The sequence below is a fragment of the Protopterus annectens genome, chromosome 4.part0 (genome assembly GCF_019279795.1).
Source record: "Protopterus annectens isolate FY-2018-M chromosome 4.part0, PAN1.0, whole genome shotgun sequence".
NCBI classification, from domain to species: Eukaryota; Metazoa; Chordata; order Ceratodontiformes; family Protopteridae; genus Protopterus; species Protopterus annectens.
In genome coordinates, this window is record NC_056733.1 from 828,460,037 (window position 1) to 828,486,051 (window position 26,015).

Below are 26,015 nucleotides of genomic sequence, written 5' to 3' on the forward strand. Positions count from 1 at the left end.
ACCTTTCAAAAAAGCCTTAGCCAACTTATTAGACATAATACCATTTTCAGATGCACCTATATGAACATTAGAAATAGCAGCGAGTTGGACTCGAATGGTTGCTGCTGCAGCTCCTTCATTGAACAGTTTTGTTAGAAATTCCAAAATATCCGACATGGACGCTAGGAAAGGGTCAATGTTATTTTGCTGTGCCCAGATGGAAAACCTTTTCCACTTACTGAGGTAAAGTTTCCTGGTCAAAGATTTGTGTGATGACAAGAGAATATGTCAGACCTCTGCTGATAAATTCTGGAACCTGGCTATTCTGGGAATTGGAGCAGCCAAGCTGTCAGTTTGATAGACTGAAGAGAGGGGTGAAGAGCTCCTGACGAGTGGGTCAACAGATCCAGCACTGGGTCCAGGATCCAAGGCTCCTCCAGTAGATGAGGCTTCATGAAAGGGAACCAAATTTGACGAGGCCAGTATGGGGCTATCAAGATAAGTGTCCTGCCCAGAAAACATTACCTCCTTCCCGGAAATTCAATACATTGCCCCTTTAAGTCTCATCAGAGTCCTATGTTCCACTCAATTAAGTCTCAGAGAGGGCAGACTCTTCCCTTCCTGTATCTGGTAACTGGCTGGCTCTTGCCTAGAAATACCAACAACCGAAAAGAGAACTGATAACCTTAGAGGCACCCTCAAGACTGTATTTTTAAAGTAATTCTTTATCATGTTACGTAACAGCCTGCAAACTGTTTATTCAGTGCTTCTACATTTTAGAATAGCTACAAATTGCTCTTTTCACCTCTTCTCTATTATACTCTGCTTAGTACTACTTTTCAAATCTTCATACCCAGCAGATATACCCGGATATACTATATAAACTGTATTTTGCTACACAATGACTTTTTGTACTTTGTATTTTTCTAAACTTGCAAAAACGTGCTTTTACCTCAACACTTTAACTATTCTTAACACTCACAGCTGAAATCCCCAACATAGATCCATATCACTCCCCACAAAATTATATTAATGCTTTTATCATTTTTTTAATGAATTTAAAAGTTGCTTTATCTTTATTTATGTTAATAAACAGTTGTATTTACACTTTCATCAGCTCTATCCATTTTTCCAGTTCACAGTAATCCAAAGCAGTAAAAGACAATTACAGCTTTATCCTCTCTGCACTTTGTAATAGTAGCTGTGCATGCAATATTACTCAAGATGGCCTATTTTATTTCAATCCCATCATCTCCAAAATGGAGTTGATGTACTGCAGTTCTACTCAATTTAGAAGTCTACTTCTCCTTTAGTCCTCAGACAATTCACCTTCAATCTCCACTAGCACCAGGTTTAATCCACATTCTCTGCCAGTCCTCCTGGCCAGTTCCAGTGTTGCCCTTTGTTTTTCTAACATCTTCTTTAGGAACAAAAGAAAGACTTCTACTGGCATCCTCTCTCGTATCTTATCACTGCTTTCTGGACCTCCAGCTCCCTGCTTATTCAACTACTGCTTGTTAAATAGCTTAATTCCTTCTACCATCTGGTAAAGCCTCCATACATGTCTTTCAGTCTCCATGACAGGAATACTCAGAATACTGCAGAATACAGCAGTCTAACTTGCTAACATGCCCTCATGACAGGAATAAATGTATTACATTTGTCTGGTATGAACTGAATGAATCATTTTCTACAAATACTATGGTGTCTTCAACTTTCAATACTTTTCACCGTTGCCATGTTTTTCTTATCACCTGTGGTTGGTAAACTAAGACTTCACAACTATGTTTATCAACTATTGCAAGAATAAATTATTTAACTTATTCATAGTGTTACAATTTTATTTTTGAGCTCAGGGCCATGCAAGAACACATTATTGATAAGACATCTTGAGATACAGCCACACTGTGCCCCATCTATTAATACACTCTACTGTGTGACACCAATCCAATTGTTAATGCTGGTCACAACAAAGCTTACACACGTGTGCTCCTTCCAGCTTTTCAAGAACAGCTGCAAACATCAGTTTCCTTCCTCTGTCTTTGAAATTAATCATTTTTGAACCAGTTCCTTTTGATTTCTCATTTTCTGTCAGTCTACCCTTAATTTCCACTTCTGACTTTTGCAGCTCAATCAATACATCAAAATAATTATTCAATGCTTTCTCTATTTTCCCATTGTCTTCTCATTAGACATTATGTACTTCTCTTGTATACCACTTACTTTAACCATCTTCAAATTTATCCATGCCATTTTCTCTTCAAAGTTGATAGAAGTCATGTCCTTCATCTGCACCGCACACTGTTCTTGCTTCCCACTTAGCCTCTGTGGTGTCTTTGTTGAACACAACTTTCACTTTTCCCATCATTTTACCTTTAGTCCACCTAGAGTTCTTGCCATCCACAAAGAATAATCTTCAGCCACAATCTGAATTTAAGCTAAACTGACTTTCTTTCACCAGCTTTATTCAACGATCATCAGTTTTCCTGCTGGGAGAGTTCAAGGTGACATGCTTCCCAGTCACGGCCATCTTGGAAATATCCTGCTGCAGTTCTTGTGTTATCACTCTTTGAAGTTTGTTATATTATTTTCCGATAGTTGTGGACAGCAAAGCTTTCACAAACTGATATATCAAAATGAACAGTGAAAATTTTCTGTGTGTACTGATGCAGGCAAACGGTTATTAATTTTGTACAGGTTTCATACCCATGACAATTAAAGAAAGGATAAACAAATTGTCAAAAATTGCAAAAGGCTTACACTTGCCCTGACACCAAAAGAACTTTGATTTTGCCCACTGACTTGGTGTTGCTTCCCTTAACCCCAAGAGCTAAACCAGTAGTTACTCAAGATGAGTCTTCTCTGACAGAAAAAGAAAATGAAAGGCAAGACCAGTAAGGCTGAACATTCCTCTCCACATCCACAACCTAAGAAATCTAGTGTGAAAAAATTATTTTACCAAGTCTTTTCTATTGTTTCAAAGCTGCCACTCAGAATGGTGAATGAAAATACTCATGTTAAACTAGTCAGAACTTAACATTTATCTGAACATTTAGCTGCTTCATTTGATGAAAAAGTTTGCAAACTCCATGGGCTCCAGACACTTACTCAGATCTCAAAGAATTTACTCTAGTCATCCATCACATGCTGATTGTGAAAATGTTTTTCTGGGGGCATTTCTGACAGTCCAGCAAAGAATGTCTGCTGCTGTTTCTTCCTCTGGTTCTAAAGTGGACAAAGTTTTATTGATATCCTCTTTCAAGTACACTACCACATGCTGGACCTCCATCTCCCTGAATTCTTACCTTTTCTACTTATTCTTCCTTTATGAATTCTTACTGTTTCGACTTATTCTTCCCAGTTTTCCTCACTGGAACCCATCTCTGCACTAATTCCAGAAAGGACAAAATGTAATATCCAGCCATCAATGTTGATACTGGCAGATCTGTTGACATCTTCTGTGATCTTGATGTTGGGACTGCAACCCTTGACATCATCTCCTTCAATGCTGGTAAAGTCAGTGGTTTTGATGACTTTAGTGGAAGTGCTTCTGGCGTTAATGGATTCTTCTGCCCTGCAGTTAAACCTGGTGCTAATTTTCTCAGTACCATTACTAACCTCAGAAGTACTGGCCTTTAGTTCTTTGATTTTTATTTATTTGTTTGTATTTGTTTACCAGGGTAGAACACTGATCTCCATGGCCCTATTTCAGACTCAGCCCAAGAGCAGTGTCTGGTTAAGTGACTTGCTCAGAGTCGCACAGTTAGGCAATGGAAGCGGAGGGAATGATGTCAGGCCTACATTTGCCAGGTCTGTCAGTCCTAATGTTTGTTTGTGTCTTTCGGCTTTTCCCGGTTAGGGGTCGCCACAGCGGAACTCCGGTCCACTAATGATTGGCAGTAGAGTTTTACGTGCTGGCTTGCCAGGCCTAACGCACAACCTTCAATGAAGGAACACCCATTCACGCATGTCGCCACACAGAAGACGCTCTGATAATCAAACGGGCAACGTCTAACTGTGAGGGGCAATGCTACCGCAGCACCACCACGACAGTCATTTGTCAGTCCTAATATTAGAGGTTAAGCAACTGTGACAGAGTAACACTGAGAAGGTAGGTGTCAATGTCAGTCTTAAAAGCCTTTGATGACCAATAGCAACAGATGATGACCTTGACCATTGCCACTGACTTTGCTGATGCAGCCTATTTTGAATATGCGGCCTTTATCTACAGAACATGGAAAGGGAAAGATGAACCTTTCTGGTATTTGTGCAAAGTTTTAGACTTGGTAACGCATGACTTCTAGATTGTAGTGGAGCTCAGTACAGCTCTGGTTTTCATGTAGCCAGCAACAATGAAACATCAAGAGATGTGGATGGAATCAACATGATTGCAACTTTCAGGGGCCCTGACTGCAGATATATATTTGCCTGGAACTCTGGCCATCCAACTTTTCAATCAGCAAGTTAAAGGATAAGGATTTGAGAAACTCCTGCAGGGTTCAGTCTGTGGTATCTGGACCAGGTGCTGTTTCTTCATCATCAGTCATATCATCAAGGAGAGACAAGAAAAGTATGCACCAGACAAAGCATGTGGACTTCTCCACAATCTCCCAGCCCAAATATCAAGGACAAATAAAAATAGATTGTCCCCAAGCCCTTCAATGACCAAGAATTTGGAGAAGTAAAATGATGAGACAGAGAGAGAGAGAAAGAGTGGCCCACAGACCCCCATAACCTCTCCACAAAAGATTCTGCAAGAATCCTTCTGGAACTCACAACCTCTTTCCTAGGTAGTTCATCTCACAGTAAAAACTGAGACTGATAATGAAGTCTACATTGAAAAATATGATATTGTTCCAAGGAGAACAGAAAAGACTCTGTTGGACTGAGACTCAAATGTCTGATTCAATGGAGTCTGTAGATGTCCTAACAAGTCTCTGGTATTTGTGCACACTTTCCAACGTGGTAACACACCATTCCTAGAATGCAATGGAGCCCAATTCAATTGTGGTTTTCATGTAGTCTACAGCATCAAAACACCAAGAAATGTGTAAGGAGTCAACATGACTGTAGTAACTTTCAAAATGGTTGCCAGCACAGAGGCAGGAACAGCAGCAGCAGGTATATCGTGGTCCTCCTTTTGAATGACAGCACTAGAACCACTGACACCTTGCCTAACTGTTGACTTCTGAAGGCAGTTAGAAAATGTCTGTCTTTCCACTTGTATGCATGGCTGACCATTACACAGGACAAGTGGATAAAGACAGTAATACCCAGAGGCTATCCTCTCCATCCCCACACCCACCCCTTGCTACATGTACCACCCCATCAAAACAGGCAAGAAAATATGTTGAAATTTCACAGAGAAATGAACCATCCAAAAGGTGTCATCAGTCAAGAAAGAATAAGATTATTACTTCTCGTTCTTTCTGGTACCCAAAGAGACAAAGAAACTCAAGACAACAGTAGACATGAGCAGCCTAAATGAATTTATCGCCAAGCTTGTCAGTGGTTTGGGGGCATTTCATCCTCCCATGACAGTCAGGACACTAGATGTGGTCTTTGGACGTCTGAATCACTTCCCTCCATTATCAAGACTACTGAGGAGTTCATGAGGCTTCTGTGCTTCTGTGTGGGAGCCAGACATTGTCAATTTTGTACTCTACCATTTGGCCTTACCTCAGCCATTATAGGTTCATAGGTAGGTACTGGGCTATCTGCCCGAAGGCATATATTAGCCCAGCCATGTTGTGCAGTATTCACTGCCCCTTTGGTTAGTTCCCTAGGCCCTTGATCTAGCAAGCTAGTGCCCTCGGCCCCTATCTAGTAGAGCTGTTGGTATGATACCCATCCACTCGTCAAGGTTCCTCTTGAAGAGGAATAGTGAGGGGCTCTGTCTTATGTAGGTCGGGACCTTGTTCCATAGCAAGGGAAGTCTTTGCAAAGGGAATCTATCCCTCCAGCATGTCCTATTCATTGTTGTGCTGCAGTTTATACCCCTAGAGCAAGTAGCTCAAGTAGATTTGGCTTTGCTAAGATGGAGCATATTCAACAGTTCTGGGTTGGACATGGCTCTGTATGTTACACAGAGATTGCCTATTAGGGTGCTCAACAAATGTATGTGCATGATTACAACATACCAGAAGCTGAAAAGGGTAAAGGTGTTTCCTTATTTGGACTCCTGACTCCTAACCACTATAATATGAGACAGGCTGATACATTCTCAGGCATGTCTTCTCATTCTCTTAAAATACCTGGGTAGTGAACATTGCAATTTCCCAGTAGTAACTCAAATGAAGACATTTATAGGCTGTACCCTGGACACTAAATTGCATGGACTGCCTTCTCATGGATAGGATTCCTCCACTGCAAAACTTGACCTTGTAAACTGTTCTATGTGAGGCAAAGGCAATAGTCATATCGAAGGACCTTGCGCCTAAAAGCAGCCACCATTTTACATGGTTCCCTTCACCAGGTTGTACATAAGAGCTCTTCAGTGCACCTTAAATGTCCAGTCGCCCAAATTAGCAGATTCCATGCCACAGCATATTAAGATTTCCGTAGCTTGCAGATCATATCACAGCTGGGGGCTCTAGACTCAAAACTTAACTCTGGGCAGTCTAACCAAAGTTTCCACTTCCACAGTAGCAACTAACACTTTTTAAGTAGTAAGGATGGTTGCCATAAAGACATTACACAACAAAGGGCTCAGGATTAATCCCCGTGGAATAATTTTGGATATAACACAAGCGAAAGAAAAACTCTGCTCAATTCTGACACTAGATTGTCAGTGCTATGACCATAAACCCACCCAGTTGAATGAACATCTGTTCGTCCTCATGGGTCCAGGTTACGTAATACCGCTAAACGTAGAGTCAAATACCTTACCCAGATCTAAAAAGACTCTCTCTATTCCCAGATTTAAATCCTAAACCTCCACTACAGATGGTAATTAACAGAATTTGTGTATACATATGTTTTAAAGATGAGATTTTAATGCAACACTAGATGTATGCTTGGAGGAACATTCAGTACAGAGAAGAGCGAGCTGCATATGAAAAATGACAACTACCGTACTACATAAAGAGTAGTTTTGTTTTCAAATAAAAGCAGCATGGGTGGGAAAAAAATTAACTGTAAAAATAAGATGCTCTAGTATGCTGAAAGAATTTAAAACCGGGGAGTTGATTTACTTTTTTCTCATCTGGTATATTAGACAGGACAATCTGGAAATTTGCTCAAGCAGAGCCCTGAGCTCTAAATTAACATTGTAGCAGTATGAATATGTTAAATAACATATGCTCACTGACTGCTGATAAAATATTTAATGACATGTTGTGTGCAGTTTCTTGGGAAGTAGGATATTTATACAAAATTATAAATTCTGGAATAAATTACAAAACTTTGCTTATATTTTAAGCTATAGTCTCTGTACACTTTTCTTACTATAAAAGCATCTATCCACACTTAACGATTTGCAGCCAACTTCTATACCAACCCTGTGAACAGCCATTACCTCTCTCAGCGTTTTCTGTGGCAAATGGGATAAGAACTAGATTGTTAGCCCTTTCTAACACACAACCTATGGACAATTTAGACAATGCCACTCTACCGACATCATATCTTTGGAATGTGGGAGAGAACCAGAGCACCCACAATTAACCAACACAAACAGAGGAAAGATATTCAGACTCAGCACAGAAGACATTCCAGTCAAGAACCAAACCAGATAAGCTCTTGCTGTGAAGTGAAAATACAACTCACTGCACCCCTGAACCACCTACATTATACATTTGCTTTGTGCTCTAGTAACATTTGAACATGTTAGTTGGAAATATTACGCACTGCTGATTACAAAATAAATGCTGTCTGAAGTAAGAAATGTATGTATTAGATCCCAGGAAACAAAAGATTTACCTTTGGACAAATGTTTTAAAAAAAAAAAAAGATAAAATCTGCCTTCAATAAAGTGGAAGGAACGAGAATGATAGGTGGTAGAACAAAATGCTGTTGAGGAAGAGATACAACTTAACACCAGCATACAGATCTGGAGCAAATTTCAGACCACAAAGGTGAACAGCTAAGACCTCTCAACCAATTGGGGACAAATTTCGACAGAATCAGGGACAAGTCAAGAAAAAATCAGGGACAATCAGGGACACTTTTAAAATATTAGTGCTATTAACTTAAAACATTGACAGAATTAGAGCATATGAATTAATACACATTTTCTGAAGTAAAAGTTTATAACTCTTAATTATTGTCATTATTCATTAAGTGTAATTCACCACCTTTCCTCCAAAAGTCACTAGTTTTACAAGGGATTAAGAGGAACAGAGTTAAAATTTGAGTCAAAATCAGGGACAGTTGAGAGGTAAACCGCACCCCCCCACAACATGAACTTACCTTAAAATTGCCTTCAGTAAGTTCTCAAATACCAGTTCCAAGAGACCAGATGAATCATCAGGGAGCCTAATCTGTTCAATAAACACAGCTCAGTACTACTCCTTACACATTTTAACACAGCATTATTGACTTACTATGTCCCTGATACCTGGAAGTAGGCTGATGTATTCCCAATCAATAAAGAAGGCCTTTCTTCAAGACCCAATAACTGCAGATAAATCAGTCCTAGCAAACGTACTGTCCAAGGTAAAGGAAAAAAACATCATCTGAATCTACTTCAGGCAGTCATGGGAACCTCCTTCTCAATAATTTAACCCATTAAGATTTTATGAAGGGCAGGGCTTGTTTGCTAACTTTGCAAACTTCTTTGAGTGTACAACTGATGCCATGTATGAAGGTTTATCTGTTCATGCAGCTTACTTCAATTTGGCTAACGCTCCACACTACACTCCAAGACATGAATATGCACAAACTAAGGGATCTAAGGGTAAATGAAATCATAATAACGTGGGTCTACAACAGGCTGCATGATACACAGCACATAAAAATAGGAGGACTCCTACTCCTTTCTATCCCGTGCCACCACAGGAGTCCATCAAGACTCTGCTCCAGAGCCACTTCCTTCTGGTGCCTTTTTATAGGATGTCAAGACTAACTCCAGTGCCTGGCTCATCAAATAAGCAAATAATTGCAAAACTGCCAGCACTGTCCTGAATCCAGCTGGTATCCCTTCCCTTCAAATTAAACAATCAACTTTATTGTATACAGAAATAAAACTTGCACACAGATATCAAGACACATACACAGGAAATCATGATACTCGTCAATAACTAAACACTAATAAATATCAGTAAAACACAGTACATCACACAGAATTAATCAGTATAGGAAAATGTTCCAAAGCTTCAGCTCTCTTAGTTCTACCCGAACAGATCCCTATGTCCTCTTAAATCTTGCTATATACCTATAAAGGTCACATATTACATCAGCAGGAATGGATCAGTTTCCAAAATTGAACAAGTGCTGACATTTTCAATGATGTAAGCCAGAGCCAATGCCAAATTTCTTTATCCAATTAACAGCGAGGGTAACCTGCTCCCTTGTATGCAAAACCTGGCATCTTCACCTCAAGGGGTTTAGCACTCATGTCACACTGGTAGCTGTCAAAATGTCTCTTTATCAAATACTGCACTAAAAAGGCAAGAATACAACAAATATATGCCAACAGTCTGCACCATGTTATTCACATCTCCAACAAGTATTGTGGTCCAACCTCCTGGAGGGGTATATTTCAGGGAAGTACTGCCAAAAGTGAAAATATTACTTATTAACCTTCCATCATATGCAATGCTATCTCTAACATACCAAGTAATATCAATGTAAATGGTACAATGGTTTGACAGCTACCTCATATTTTGTACAATCGTAAGCAATGTCAGCTTCTTAACCATTGTGAGGAGTATGCGCTATGTATATGCTCTATGTCTTCAACTGTAAGTGTACTCTAACTGTGTTCTTTTGTTATACAATGCAACCCTGGCTGAGCCTGCAATTGTTCACATTTGATCAGTGCTCTTCAGTTAAAGTGTGTGTGTGTGTGTGTGTGTGTGTGTGTGTGTGTGTGTGTGTGTGTGTGTGTGTAAATAGAGGAACATATTGATTTTATTTATTTGCATGTAACTGGGGTAAAACAGTCACCCACATGGAACTTTTTCAGACTCTGTACAGCAGTTATACCTAGTTAAATGACTTGCTCAGAGTCGCACAGTACACACATGAATGCTGACAGACTCAAACCATTAACTACAGGAAGGAGCTGATTATCAATTTATAGCCTTAATTCTCTGCACTAGTGGCCTTTTCTGAGTGCCATGACTCAAAACCTCCAGATCTCTGGTACAAAAATCTAGTGCACAACCACTAAACAAAGACCACAAAATTAGAATATTCTCCCACAACCATCTCTTTTATCTTTCTGTCTCAGTCCCATCCATTCTCCAAAATGTTTCTTTATCCTGACAGGTTAGCATCATGCAGTTCATGAAAAATGACTAAATTCTGGTAGTCCTCAAAAAGGTTGAGGGTTTATTCTAAACTGAATAAATTGTTTGTCCACCACTGTGCTAACTATATCAGTAATAGTCTCTCTTGTGGTGAGAGGCAATCAGCTTCCTCCATGCCATCCAAAGAAATTTTTGCGATATTTTACTTGAAGGCCGCACCAGATGCGCAGTAGCAAGCCCCGCCCAAAACCCACCCCTGTGATATTTCATTAATGAATATGCATTCCCTACAAATGTAGGATGTAATGTAAAAAAAAAAAATCATCAAGCTCACTGACAACTACTACAATTCATTATTAAAAATGAAGCCCTTCAACTAAAGACACTTACTGACATGTAGCAAAACAATAAAACGTTACCCACATCAGTAATAAATATAACTTATAAAAAAAGAATAATTCAATAATTAAAGCTGAAACCTTGCACTCTACACACATACGAACAGGAAATAAATCTATTACAATAATCAGTAATTAATCAGTAATTTTCTACTTACCTTATCAAACGTCTGAACATCAGTGATATCTGTTGAGGCAGCCCAGTGATTACAATTACAAAACTTCAGTCTAAAAATGTACGGACAGGTAAAAAAGTCTAACTAGTGACCTTGCACCGAGCGCACGCACACATACAATCGAACGTTTCACACGTTAAACTAAAAAATAATAATTTAATAATTAAAAATGAAACCCTGCACTCTAAACACGTACAATACACACTACACAATAATTTCTTTCATTATAACAAACACCATAACAAAATAACATACAATGAGCCACGGATATGCGTGAAAACAAGTTTAATTGCACCACCACCAGCAAACAAATGAAACCAAAAAAGATCAAGCAAAATCAAACGTTAGCAGCAAAACACATGTCATCAGGCTTTTTACTGTCCAGCATTTTGGTTCAATTTGTCAGAGTCATTGTCCAGCCTGGTCCTTTTTCGTTCCGGTAGCACATCCGAATGCGATGATTCACTGTCAGAATCAATCTCCAAACTGACCCTTTTTGGTGCAGGTGTCACAGCGGATACAGTCCAAAACAAAGGATGAAAGGTGCACCATGACAATCTAAGCAGACCCAAAGGATAGAAACTTAATAATTCTTTATTTCACAAAATAAAGTAAGCACTTTCGCGTTTCCATAAACGCTTCATCAGACTTTCAAATTCAACCCATCTTGCTGTTTTAAAAATAGTAACTCTCCACTAAACCTTAACTTTTTAAACAGGTAAAACTTAAGTTACCTACTTTCACATCTAACTTCTCTAGTGCACATTGCAGTGTGCATTTTTTTTTTCATCTTACCTTTAAGCATCCCTGTGACTAGCACTTCCTCTAATACCTGATGGAAAGAACTAGGAAGCCTTAAACTGATACAAGCACTCAACTCTCCTGGTTAATAAGGAGAAATTAATAGTAGGCACTAAACAGCCTATAATTGCAAAGTACCTTGCTAAGGTAAGGGAAAACAGCTCCTGTACTTTACAAAAAAAAAAAAAAGGCACCAAACCAGGCATGTCCAAGGGTCAGCTTCCGGTGATTTCTCCTGTCCACCTGGTGAATTTGGGTATACTGGGACAATTAAGCAATTGCCTCAAGTACACAGACAACCCTCTCCTCCTACCACCCAACACTACAACCTGTGAGAGATGCACTTACATAGCCAAAATGGAAGCAAAGCTCTCTCCACCCAAGATTGCGCTAGACAGTCAATAGGATACACCTCAAGCAACACATAGCCATTCTAAACCCACACCACCAACACCCACATATAGCAACATTAAATCCACATATGCAGAGGCCCTTAACTGTAACCTGCCCATCAGTCTGACCAGCCTTATCTGCAATGCCATGGAGCGTATTATCATGGAACTTATAAACAAAGACATTGGCAACCTTCAAACACTGTACCCCACCCAGTTTGGGCTCGTGAAGGGCCGATCTTGTCTCCTGAACCTGATTGACTTCTTCTAATCAGTCTCCAGAGCCATGGACAAGGGTAAGGTGGTCCACACAGCCTATCTAGACCTTGCCAAGGCCTTTGACACCATCCCCCACTCTGGAATCATAGATAAACTTACTTAGCTGGGCATTAATCCCTACGTCACCCAATGGGTTGCTAACTGGCTTACTAACAGAACCCACACTGTAAAAGTAGCCGACTCCAAATCCAGCTCCTGACAAGTGACAAATGGAGTACCTCAGGGTTCAGTCCTGGGACCGCTCTTGTTTGGCATCTACTTCTCTGAAGTACACGCCAACACTAAGGGACTCTGGCTAACAAAGTTCGCAGACAACTGCAAAATGGGAGCCATTATTGAATCCCCAAATGATGTGGATACTCAAGGGCCTTACAGAAACAGATGCTTGGTGCCAGAGCCATGGGCTCAAGCTCAATGCCAAGAAATGTATAGTTATCCACTTTGGGAAACAACATATATCCGTGAATTACCATATAGGTGGCAGTACACTAAACACCGAAAGTGTGATAAGAGACTTAGGGACACAGGTGGACAGTGGTCTCACCTTCGATAACCACATGACCACAACAGTCAGGAAATCCTTCTATGTGGCACACCTCATCACTAAGGTCTTTTCATCCAGAAAAAAGGAGGTCATTGTCCCACTGTACTCATCCCTCATTAGACCCATTATAGAATACAACGCCCAGTTTGGTATGTACCTCTCAAGACATCTGCAACTGGAAAGGCCACAGAAATATCTCACTAAAAGAATCACAGGCCTAAAGCAGATGCCCTACGCTGACCGCCTTAAAAAACTCCAGCTATACTCTGTCGCATATCGTCTACTCAGAAGCGATCTCTGCTTAACATACAAGGCCATGTCAAACCCAGAGCAGTTGGACATGCTACACTTAAAGAAATCCCAATCCCTCAGAGCCACACACTCCAGGGATCTAAACCTTGTCATCACAATAAACAAAACATGCTGGAGGGATAGGTTCCTGACCCAGAGACTCCCCAGACTCTGGAATAGATTGCCCATACGTGTCAAGCAGAGTGCTTCTTTGGCCCTCTTCAAAAGGAACCTTGATGATTGGATGGGAGAAAGGAAATTCACCCCGGGGATCACGTTAGTTGCCCTGCTAGACAGAGGTCCAGGGAAGTAAATAGTGTGGGAAGAAATAGCCAGGGAATTGTTATGGCTAGGCGTGTATAGGCCCTAGTGCTGACAGCCTAGTACCAACCTATGAACCTATTGTATAAAATCACCATTTAAATACTGAGTCTCATACAAAACAGCCAATAAAAACACTAAGTATTGCTACTTACATTTTAAAGTGCCAATGCTTACATATATCCCTAACATACATGGTTTCATCAAAAACTTGTTTAGTGAATAACTAACTTATACTAACAACAATATAAAAACACGTACATGTGTACATATAAAAAACATCAATCCATGTTTAAAACAATATGTGAGGTCTAAGGCTCAATGTTTCAGAGCACGAAAAAAACAAAATCACGAACAACTTCAACAAGTTAAAAGGCGAAATGTAGAACACAATAAGTTTCAGAGCACGGTCCATGAGAAATGGTTTCAAAGAAACCCTCTCATTCAGCCCATGTCCCCAGATAATAACGCAGATAATTAAAAAGAATTGGGGTATGTTATTGTTAGATGACTAGATAAAGGACGTAGTGAGCACTGGTCCGAGATTTAGTTACAGGAACACTAAATCATTGCAACGGATTTTGTGTTATGAGAAAAGCAATAAGAAATAACTCCATTCCACTAGGAAAGGGACTTTTTCTTGTCGCCACTGCAGCCAATGTGGTTTCATAGCTAACACCAACAGCTTTATACATCCTGATACACACTTAACATATGAATTTCATCACTATACAGATTGTAGGTCAAGAAATGTGGTTTATTTAGCTATTTGCCAAAAATGCAATAGTTTCTATGTAGGAAAGATGAATAGGACTTGGAGAGAGAATTACAGAACATGTCTATGCCATTAGTAAAGAGAATGAGGGCAATGCAATAGCTAGACATATTATCCACAATGATATGACACATAGTTTTAAGTTTTTAGTTTTAGAGTTAATACATCCTACAGTGAGGTTAGGAGATATAAGGAACTATACTGAGAAAGAGGAAGGTAAATGGATTATTAGACTACAAGCTGACAGGGGACATGGGCTGAATGAGAGGGTTTCTTTGAAACCATTTCTCATGGACCGTGCTCTGAAACATTGAGCCTCAGACCTCACATATTGTTTTAAACATGGATTGATGTTTTTTATATGTACACATGTACGTGTTTTTATATTGCTATTAGTATAAGTTAGTTATTCACTAAACAAGTTTTTGATGAAACCATGTATGTTAGGAATATATATAAGCATTGGCACTTTAAAATTTAAGTAGCAACCCTTACAGTGTTTTATTGGCTGTTTTGTATGAGACTCAGTATTTAAATGGTGATTTTACACAATGAATTTGAAAGTGTAATGAAGCGTTTATGGAAACCCGAAAGCGCTTACTTTATTTTGTGAAATAAAGAATTATTAAGTTTCTATCCTTTCGGTCTGCTTCGACTGTAGCTTTGATGTACCTTTCATCCTTTGTTTTGGACTGTTTTTATTTTGTTTGGAGGTACTTTACCCGTTTGGTGTTCCTTTTTTACATTTTTCATGTCACAGCGGATACAGCTCATTCTGCTACACGAATGGAAATGCGACTGTCAGGGTGAATTGTTAATTTTTACATTACATTAAAGGTTACATGAGGTTAAACTTAAGGTGTGATACTTGGTTTTTGGTATATAAGCCTGTGTGAGGCTGAAATTATCGATCTGGCATACTTCATTCTTTCAGTGTGCCAGATGATCCAATAATAATATTCATTATTGTATTCACAATTTACTCCTTGTCAAATGCAGCACTATATTTATTTATCTTTCCTTCCCAGTGTAATGTCTGCATTTGCAATGTGCCTCCAGTGCCCAATAATCCCAATTTGTTATTAGTCGATTGCTGCATATTTCATCTATATCTAAAAAAGCCACCTGTACGAAGTTTACAACATTTTATCGGGTGAAAAAAGCAATGTATGACAGCGATCTTTGAAAAATCAGACCTTAAGTTTGTTACCCAGTATGATGTGTAGATATGGACTAGGGAGCAGTGTCCTAATTCTTTTTCAAAGTAAAAATAAAATAAAAACACTCCACCACTATTAAGTGAAGTCGGTGGGTTAATTAATTTGTTCCTTAAGTAAAGATCTCCGTGCTTGATTGCTGTTAACACATTTTTCATTTCATTTTTTGGTGTGGTACGTTTGATGCATACTTTTATTGCGTTAGCACGCATATGGGATTATGCTGTTATTGATATGCTTCCACTTTTGGGCTTTTATTTTTTGGTGTGGTATGTTTGATGCATACTTTTATTGCGTTAGCATGCGCATGGCGATCTCAACAGCAGATTAGCATGCCATGTCAATCATGGCTCATTACATATGCAGATCTGGTCATCAATCAATTCGTGACACTCCCACTTCTGCGTGAAATTAAAGGTGAGGCCTTCAAGTAAAATATCGCCTTAACTTTAAAATACCAAACGAAGTCTAATAAAATCTTTCACAATTCAAAAGTGAGCTTCTTCTACAGCAATGAGTGAAGGTGTTCAGCTAGAAACAAAAATATGGGGAGCAAAAAAAAAGTTTCAATGTTGAAATTCTACCCAGACTCTTTAAGAAACCTGCTTCCAGATGCAAACTCTCACTCACTCACCAAAGGTCTGACATTCTGACCTATATTAATGCTGTAGGATAAGCTAACATTCTCTCAGATATGCATAATGGTCTTCCCAACACCACCCTGCTTCTTGAATATGCTGCTTACAGCAAACACAGATTTTGTTTAAGGGAAAGAAAATAATCATAATTCACAGCCCAGACATTTCACCAAAAGCCTAAAACTTTTAGTGAGTTCATGATTATGTTCTATATTCCACTGCAGTAAGACATTATCATCATTGAACCAAGCCAGACATACTGAGTAACCTGTTAGTGAGAAGCCCCAATAGCCACACTACTGTACAATGCACAAATTAATTCTCATCTGCAAAAACAAAAGGGAGCAGGGATACAGGACATCACTGAAGGATACCCTTGCTAAGTAAAATGACACAGAAAAGATCCCATTAGTAATAACTTGAGCCAACAACTGAAGGTACAACACTATGCAATATTTAACAAAATTATCAATAATAAGTAAACTTTCCAAATACTCTCAGAGGAAGTCCCATCAAAGGGAGTCAAAATACTTCACTGAAGTCAATGAACATAATACAATGCCTTAACATACAGTCTTTGCATTAAAACAAATGTGCACGTGCGTGCATGTGTGTATGTATGTATGTATGTATATATATATATATATATATATATATATATATATATATACACACACACACACACACACACACATATTACATATACACCAATACATATACACACACACACACAATAAATAAGGGCTTCTTTGGTTATGATAAAGCCTTGCTGTTTTATTTGTGTTCTCTAATTGCACATTAACATTCTGGCTAAAATTTATTCCACAGTTGGAAGCAAATAGACCATCAGTTTCAGGAAGAAGAGGTTCCTTACCATCTTGGTGGCAGGAGACTATACTGGTTAGCCAAAACTACATAATGAAATGCCTTTGCCCAATACAACCCTAAATAGTGTTACCAGCCACCCCTTAATCTCTTTTTCAAAGGTTTAATAACATTCAATATATACTCCTTATCAGGATCAAGGTCGGGTACTTCTTTAATAGTCTGGTACACTCTAAATGGAATGGTTCAGAAAGTCTTTCCACCTATTACTTAGAAAGCAGAGGAAATCTACTTTAATCAAAAGGCATCTTTTAAGTCAATTACACATTCCCTCTTCATTAGAATGGACTGTCTTATAAAAGTTCTACTTGCACAGTTTTGTACAAGCATATCTTTTATTTCTCTTGTTATCTTTTAAACAGTAATATTTTGTTATTGCACTGTTTCCTTAAATCTGTATATCTGAAGCTTTCATGACAGGTGTTTGATCCAGAAAAGTATTTGTTCTAATTCCATTTACCTTGTATAAAGTCTAACACAATGACACACATTTGGCACATGTAATTACAGAACTGTGCCTGTAACATTAAGTCTTTTACTAATGTATTTCTGAACCTTCTTTCCTGTTCCCTAATATTGTGTTCTATAATCTTTGTTTGTGAATCAAGAAGACACAATCAAGAAGACATAACCAATACTGGAAGACCTCCCCTTAATCTTGAATTTAAAAGTTTCCACCTCTGATCCCAAACAGAGACAGTCCTCCTTATTAACACATTTATTTGTACTTGTGACCTTTCTCAGACTCAGCTAGGGTACATACTCTGCTTAGGTGATTTGCTGATACTTCCCAACACCATTCTATTTACTCCAACTTTTCCCCTTCCCCTTTATCACATATCCCTTCAATAATGGAGGATCTGTGCACTATCCAGGAATCCTGTATGTGCCATGCTAATCCCTTCATACTCAGAACACCCATACAATGATTGGAATTCCAAGCTACATCCCTATCTGTTTAACACAATTCCTGCTCTGGTCAAAAAAGTCACTAAATGATGCTTAAAATTACAAACAAATGGTGCTAGAAACTATCTTACCTTCAACGGACAAAAAATGCAACATTGTGGGATTTGTCTCTTCTCCTACCAGCTTTATGTACTACTTATGAGCAACAAGTAAAAGCTGGGAAAACAAGAAAGGACTTCGGAGTCTTTGCCATGACATCTTACTGGTCACCAATACAGCTGCTATCAACTATAAAGCATATGTTGCATTAGAAGGAATGATCCTCTATAGGGCCAAAAGTCATGCTAAGGAGACCCCACCCCATATACAGAATTTATCAGATCAATTATAGAATACTGGACTCTGCTCTATAACATCCTTTACTGTCATCTGGCACTATTCGCCTCACAGTTAGAAGTTGCCAGTTTGATTCTCAGTTACAGCGTCTTCTGTGTGGCGACATGCGTGAATGGGCGTTCCTTCGTTGAAGGTTGTGCGTTAGGCCTGGCAAGCCAGCACGTAAAACTCTACTGTCAATCATTAGTGGACCGGAGTTCCGCTGTGGCGACCCCTAACCGGGAAAAGCCGAAAGACACACACACACTGTCATCTGGCACTACAGGAGAAAATATAAAAATTCTTGCAAATAAAATCAGAGTTGAAAAGGCCTGCATTACAGCCAAATAAGGAAACCTGCCTGACAGACACACAAGATTAAAGGATCCCTTACTAACTGAAACTCTTTTCTCAAAAAAAAAGGATATTTTAACACAAGAAATCATCTGACCTCACTAAACATGAACATAAACCCTAGTGTGAAATTAAACAGCTTCATATCTCAAAGACTACAATGCCTGTGGAACAAATTTCCCCCTCTCAAACTATCTATCCTTATCCTCACAAAGGATCTGGATGATCACATGGGCATTGGTAAGTTCCAAAATTAGATCTGGGGCATAAAGTGCATCTACATTCAATAGGCCTTCAGACTGTTTGCTAAATCTATGGAATATTAATCACTGTATGAGCCTTCACCGATAGCATGTTCTAATTACATTTCTTAGTATGCTTTTCCAACCTCTCTAACAAGCATCAGTTAGGTACTGTCAGCATACAGTCATACATCACACCTGTTATGCAAATTGTTAGGAATTACATTTGTAACATTTACACACAAAATGCCAACTCCGTACTTCAGTCCGTCACTGATACAAGTGATGTGTGCTCATTTAAACCAGTGCAGTATAACATGAATACCTTCAGCCATCACTGACAGAACTACTTAAAACTGCAACTGATTTAACTCTGTGAACAGAGAGACATTCTGCAGCATGGTCCTGTTTACATCAACTATAATGTGACAAAGCCAATCTATTCTCAATATGGCTTTTAAACCTGTTGCTCCCCGCACGATTTTTTTTTGGCTTCTTTCTCATGCTGAGTTGACAAGCTAGAACACAGCAATAAGTGTGCTAATGTCCAAAATGACTTTTGAACGGAGCCAAGTATATTGCTGAAAATTAATTTGCAGGACAAAGCAAGCACTTACACAAGGGAAATTTTTCTATTCCACCTGTCAAGGACAAAAAAAATATCACAACAGCTTGATGCAAAATCATAGCAAGTACAAAATCTGTTCCCGCTGAGCCATGACGGGGTGAAATGTGTACAAAACAGCAACTGAGATATGGCACACTATGGGAGTTTTTGATAAGAATGCTGCTGTATCCAATGTACCTAAACTCTTTTAGTAACTAAAAACTGCAAGTCGAACCTTGCCAATTATCATGCAACTGAAGTCATCTTCTCAGACTAAAATTATACAAGCTTCCTGCTGGTGCAGGAAAACTAAGAAGCAATTAAAAAAACACACAGCAGACAAACCCTCCTGATCTGTAACAGTGATCCTGTCTCAGATTTAAAGGAGTTTATTAATGCCATCACAACAGATGTTAAGCAAACTGGAACAAGATAAATAGATGAACAAAAACTAAGTGCTATACTTTAACAGTAGCATAAACAGAATTCAGAATTGTCTCAAAATGTGAAAGGTATTCTGTAACACAAGACACACAGCAAGACATCACCTTTCAATTTTACTAACCTGTACGCTGAATATTACAAACAAGTAAGATTTTTCACTTATTATAAAACAGACAAATGGGTAATTGAAGTCTTTAGAAACAAAGTCTTTCTGGGGGGGCACTGGTTATTGATAATGTATTAAAACAACATTTGCATGTACATAAAAAAGAATGAACATATATAAACAGCATACCATGTCACAGTGTAGCTCCAAATTCAAGTCGCCTTTGTTAGTATGCAGTCGAACATAGCCTTTCTTCTTGACATACTGATAACGCACTGTATTGTCATCTATGGCATCTACAATACAAACAGAATAGATATTAGACTGTAGAATAATGAATTCAATTTGTCTCTATCTCAGCAAACAAAGGCATGAACATGCAATAGAACAATTATATGATATGACCTTAAGTACATATTTCAGTAATATAGTACAACACATGCCTAGCCAATCCAAAGCCACAGAGTGAAAGAAGCATTAACATACCATAACCATTATCAGACATACAGCAAATAAACTAATATATTTAGACTATTACTTTCCACAGTTTTGAAAAGATTTAATGAAGCAAATGATAAAGGTGCTTTCTGAACCATAATCACATTAAAGTCAGGAAGACATTATCTAGACTGAGAAGACCGCTAGCAGCTTGGAGATGTCTTACACAGGTATTAAACAGATAACCACTACCCATGGGAGTTCCATGCAGGTTGAATGTAATAGCTGTATAATACTCTGGACTTCCCACTCCAAACATCCATAACAGTATTAGAGATGGTCCAGTAGCATAAAGCAAACCCATGAGGTCAAAGATAGACCCAAATTTAAGATGGACACTGGGAATGAATCATTCAAAAAAAAATCCTTTTGGAATAGAGGCAAGATGTGTGTAATCACACCACTAGTGACTAGGATTCAGTAAAAGGCCTTTACAGTCATACGGCCTGAGAAAAAGTGATAAGTAGCCAATAAGCTGCTCTTTTTCCCCAGGGGAAAGGTGCTGGTAGTAGAAGTCTAGCATAACTGATGCCTATCAAAAATGGAGTACAGAAATGGAATGCACCAATAAACACTATGCATGTACAGGTGAATGAAGTAAGCTCGGGTACAAAGTGAACTTTCAGTTATGGTGGGTGTTAATGGTGAAAAGTTCCTACCAATGACAGGACAATGGCCCACCTTTTTCCCAGAAGCACCACTGTAAACTATCAGGAGGATAATCATCACACTGCAAAGTGCTGTTTTTGTGTCTTTCCTCAGGGAAGCATTCTGTTAAGCAAATTGGTCTGCCTTTTAAGCTAAGCTGCACTAAAAGGCAAGTAGGAAAAAAGAAGCTTTCATCTGAGAGCTGAAGGGCAGACTTGAACAGGATAAAAAAAAAAAAAAAAAAGGGTTATGTAGGCAGGTAGACTCCAGTAAAACACTCTTAAAAGTATCTACAGAAGTCTTTGCAAACAGACATTTTCCAGCAAGACATATATTCAAGAAACACACTAGCATGCAGGTATAGGAAAGATGCATGCATAGGTAATGGAAGACAATACAGGATGGATGAATCTAAGCATGGATTAAAATGCCAATCACCCTGGAAATAGTAAAGAAGAAAAGAGAAGCCACACAGTTTCACGTACATAAATGGCCTCTTATTGCCCTGAAAGGTCCATGTTCTTTGTCCATCTCTGTACTAAATATTTGCCATTCCTATAAAAAAAAACAGTACTTTGCTCTATCTACAGTGTAAAAAAACAGCACACAAAGCTAACTAGTGCAGTGCTAACAGGTGCAATAACGCGGTAGGTACCAACATGGCTGGATCACATACTGGGACCTACCTAATATGTGCAGTCATCTTGAAAAGACTCCTAGCAGAACGCAAGTGAGCTATTACAGTGTTACAAAGCACAGCCTTGGTAAGCAAAAAAGGCAAAACTAGGTCATCTGTTCTCCTCAACATCTTCACTCCCATCTCTGCGTTAAAATACCCCACAGAAAACAAAAATCTATGAACCTGAAAAGATAATCTCACCATTTTTTCTCAATCAAGTCTACATTCTAAGTTACTTAAGCAACAAAGGTGAGCTCGCAGCACCATCACCATAAACATCAGCCAAGTGGCCATGGCACAAAGTATGCAGCAGAGAGACACTCATACAAGGCATGGAAACAGGCATAGTGAAGTGACCTTTTAAGTGCAAAGTTCACCACCTTAAGCAAAACAAAATGCAGCATATAGTTCACAACACACTTGGAAATGGTCTGGTGCTTTGCTAGTGAAAGTTCCATCATCACTGAAGCAAAGGAGATGGAAAGTATAACAGAATGTATTCACTATAATCCCAAAATTATAACATCATAACTGTAGTTCATTCACAATGAAAGGGACTTAGCCACAGGTAGATGCAAGGCTTCTGGTTAAACTGCAACAGCACTCGGACATTCCCCAACCAGGTGCTTGGCTACTTCCCAGGATGGGGATATCAGCTGGAAACTCGGCAATAAAATGGAGAGTAAATCATTGTCGTATGTATACATTTATATATAAGCAAGGAGTCTGAACCCCTAGCCTCAGCTATGAAAAAAGGGCATCAATGACCTCCATACAAAAAGACACCAGTAACCCCTCACCTAAATTAAATTTTGTAATGCTCTAAAATAACACTCCTAAAATAAAGTACACATAAAAACACTTCCTCCAGCCCAGAGGGGGCAACCTCCAGTAGATTCAAAAAGCTTCTTTGCCTGTCTATAGCATGATATCACCAGGCAGTCTGCCTTCAGAGGGGGTCCCAAAGGAAATACTTATTCCTTGCACGGTAAAAAAAAATAAAAAAAAAAAAAAAAAAACAGACAAAGAAATAGGTGGGTGGAAGCTCCTAAAGCAACAATGATTTTGCTACTTGAATAACTACTCTTATGGTGGGTATTCTCTCACAGGGATCAATTCTGCAATTTATTCACTATGAGTGGAGAATTAATAAGTTATGAAGAGGGTATGATCCCAGACATAGGTGGGTGGAGAAGTGAATTTACAGCTCACCTTTTAATACAGCAAATGTATAACTAGTTCTTCTAGATGGAAAGACAAGATTGTCATGCTTACAGGAGGTGTGACTGGAGTCCACATGGAACCCTAAAAATACCGCTGCGTTGACACTGAATGAAAAAGGTGCAATGTAGGCTGCTGTCTTAAAATGTCCTCCAAACTGGCCACAGAGTCTTTCTATGCTGGCCATAGCAGCAAGTGATGGCTAGCATGTGCTGCTAATGAGGCTGCTCTCCCAGCAAAATTAATTCTCACTGTGCCTTAAACAGGTTGATTGTATTTACCCTAACTTGATACTAGCACAATACCGTCCTAGAGTAACAGATAATGAAATATAACAAAAATCAAAGTAAAAGTTTCATAATGAAAATTATGTATACCTTCTGCTGGGATGAAGGATGGAAGGCAGCTTTATTTTTACAGTAATCACTACTGGATGATCTACTGTTATGACAAGTACACTTTGCACAATTATACAACCCTCTGTACAGAAAGTCACTGTAACAGCAAATCACAATATCTGGGAGTTTTTTCAAATATTGTTGTGAGTTAATGTTATCATCATTACTACTACACCACAGATATCAATGGGCTGGCTCATGGCCTTCTTCAGACACCATCTTGGGTTTTGCGATTTCATAACTTCCGTGTACCACAAAGACACCCACTGTTCTTCAGGCATAAGAAGACATTTTGTTAATGTCTTGAGTTTGCTTACTATGTTTGTGATTGTGTAGTATGTAGGTTTAAGTGTTGCACTACACTGCTCATTGGCGAGGAGATGTTCCTTAATTAGCTCACTTATGTCTTGAAACAGTGACCACATGAAAAATTAAGACCAACAGGCTTTTTTACAAGGGATTTAAATGAAATATTGTTGGTCTTACTTTCTAATAATGCCACTGCACAAGTTTGCTGATATCACTTTTTACTTTTGCTGCTATTCACTTATTCAATAAGCAATGCTTTGGATGTGAACCAGCTTTTTGTCCTATTTAAATAAGTTGTGTTGATTCAGTTATTCTGCAACTGAATTTGAGCTGTAGCTGAGGCTGAGGCAAATGTCACCCTGGGCAATCCCCCCCACTAGCACCCCTAAGGAAAAAAAAAAGGATTACCAGCACAAGCAAAGAGCTACTATGTTGCTGTACAGTAGCTATTGCCCATCTTTACTGCAAAAGTACATACAAACTGTAGCAAAGAACTTTTCAAATTTTAACACACACACACCACAGGCTTCCATTTCAGTCTTTTAAATAACTTAAACAGCAGTGATGGTTAATCACAACTACTTAAAAGACTGCTAGCCTCAGTGGAAGTAAAAAACATGCATCTTCATTGTTTATTGTAGCAGTACAACAATCTTTATATATGAAATCAAGTACATAAATTATATTGTAAAAAATTGAGAGATTGCTCTAAAACGTGCCTCAGGGGGAGTACAGGGGAAGCAGAAGGTAGTGTTTTTTTGGTTTTAAAAACATATTTATTGAATTATCACTTATGACATAGCCAATTACACATTTATATAAATGAAAAATCCACATCATGTCTCAGCTGCAAATATTACAATCACTTAAAATCTTCTATAGTCATTGTCAGTCAAACATTACACAGTTCATTCAATTCCTGTCTTCCCTTAAACATCATTCTCCTCCAAAACATTATTCTGTATGTATTGTTCCCATAATTCCCATTTTTGTCGATGTAATTTGCTCCTACCCTTTTCAAAAGATCTCACTTTAGTGGAAAGTAGCAGTCATTCTGAGGATTTCCAGCTATATCCATTCTTTCCTGTTGCACCGGAAATATAACTAGATTGCTTTCCTATGAACAGTTTTTGCTAATAAAAATTATGTGAAGGAATTCCCTCTAAAGTGGTTTCTTAGTAATGAAATATTTTTCCATTTCAGAAGTAGAGGGTAAGTACACCCTGCAAGATGACCTTGTTTTGTTTTCCTTTTCAAAGTCAGCTACATTATTTAAATGTTCATCAAAAAATCAAGTTAAGTTACACAAGCATTCAGAAGTCATAATTTTCTATCTTCATCTAAGACCATACTTCTCAGCCAAGCTAGTCTTCTTAAGTCAATCAATGACATGACAGCATTTTAATCAATATCCACAATACCATATGCACATTTCTGTGTACACAGCCTTGCCTTGTGTACTGTTGTGACTAACTTCTTCGCTATAAGACAGAATTGTTAGGAACGGACATTTTCTTGAATCAGCTCTATAATAAGAAACTGTGTGAGCTTAATGCTCTAAACTCCTAGGGTTCTGGATATGTAAACCTTTTCAACTCAATATTTATTTAATAACCGTGAGTTCTTGTGCAACAGGAGTGAGCCTGAAGGAATAGCCTTCCCACAGAGGGAAGAAGTTGATAAAGATACATTTGCAGGACCAGTTTTATATAAATTTATAAATTAAACTCCCTTTTTCTTTGTCTATACTCTTTTTACAAACCTCTGCTAGGGAAGGCACTATCTTACTTACACAGTCCAAACTCCTGCTTATCCTCACTTTATTCCCTTTCCATCATTAGTTATTTGCTCTCAGTACCTTGGCTCTTGCCAATTTTCTCAAGTAAATTCCAATCCTCTTGCCTATTTCATATATGCCTGCTTGCAGACATTCCTATTACTAAAAACATTTTTCATTATTTCCATGTTGGTTTAGCTCTTGGACTATTTTCTGCTACTTTATCATTATCCTTTTCAATTTGATGGATAACTTTCTGCTTGAGATATGTACATCAGACTCAACTGCAGATACTCCTTCAAATCAGGTAACTTTAAACTACTTTGTTCCTTTGGTAGAAGCA

At 38.5% G+C, this 26,015-nt stretch overlaps 1 protein-coding gene across 1 annotated transcript in view; it reads right to left on the reverse strand.

The window, feature by feature from the left end:
* Positions 1-26,015, reverse strand: part of PPIL2 (peptidylprolyl isomerase like 2) — a gene marked incomplete in the record, with an annotated part of 2,081,325 nt that overhangs the window by 1,087,794 nt on the left and 967,516 nt on the right. Inside the window, 1 exon segment of the mRNA XM_044068775.1 lies at positions 20,332-20,438. Within this exon segment, the coding sequence (XP_043924710.1) occupies positions 20,332-20,438 (107 nt within the window).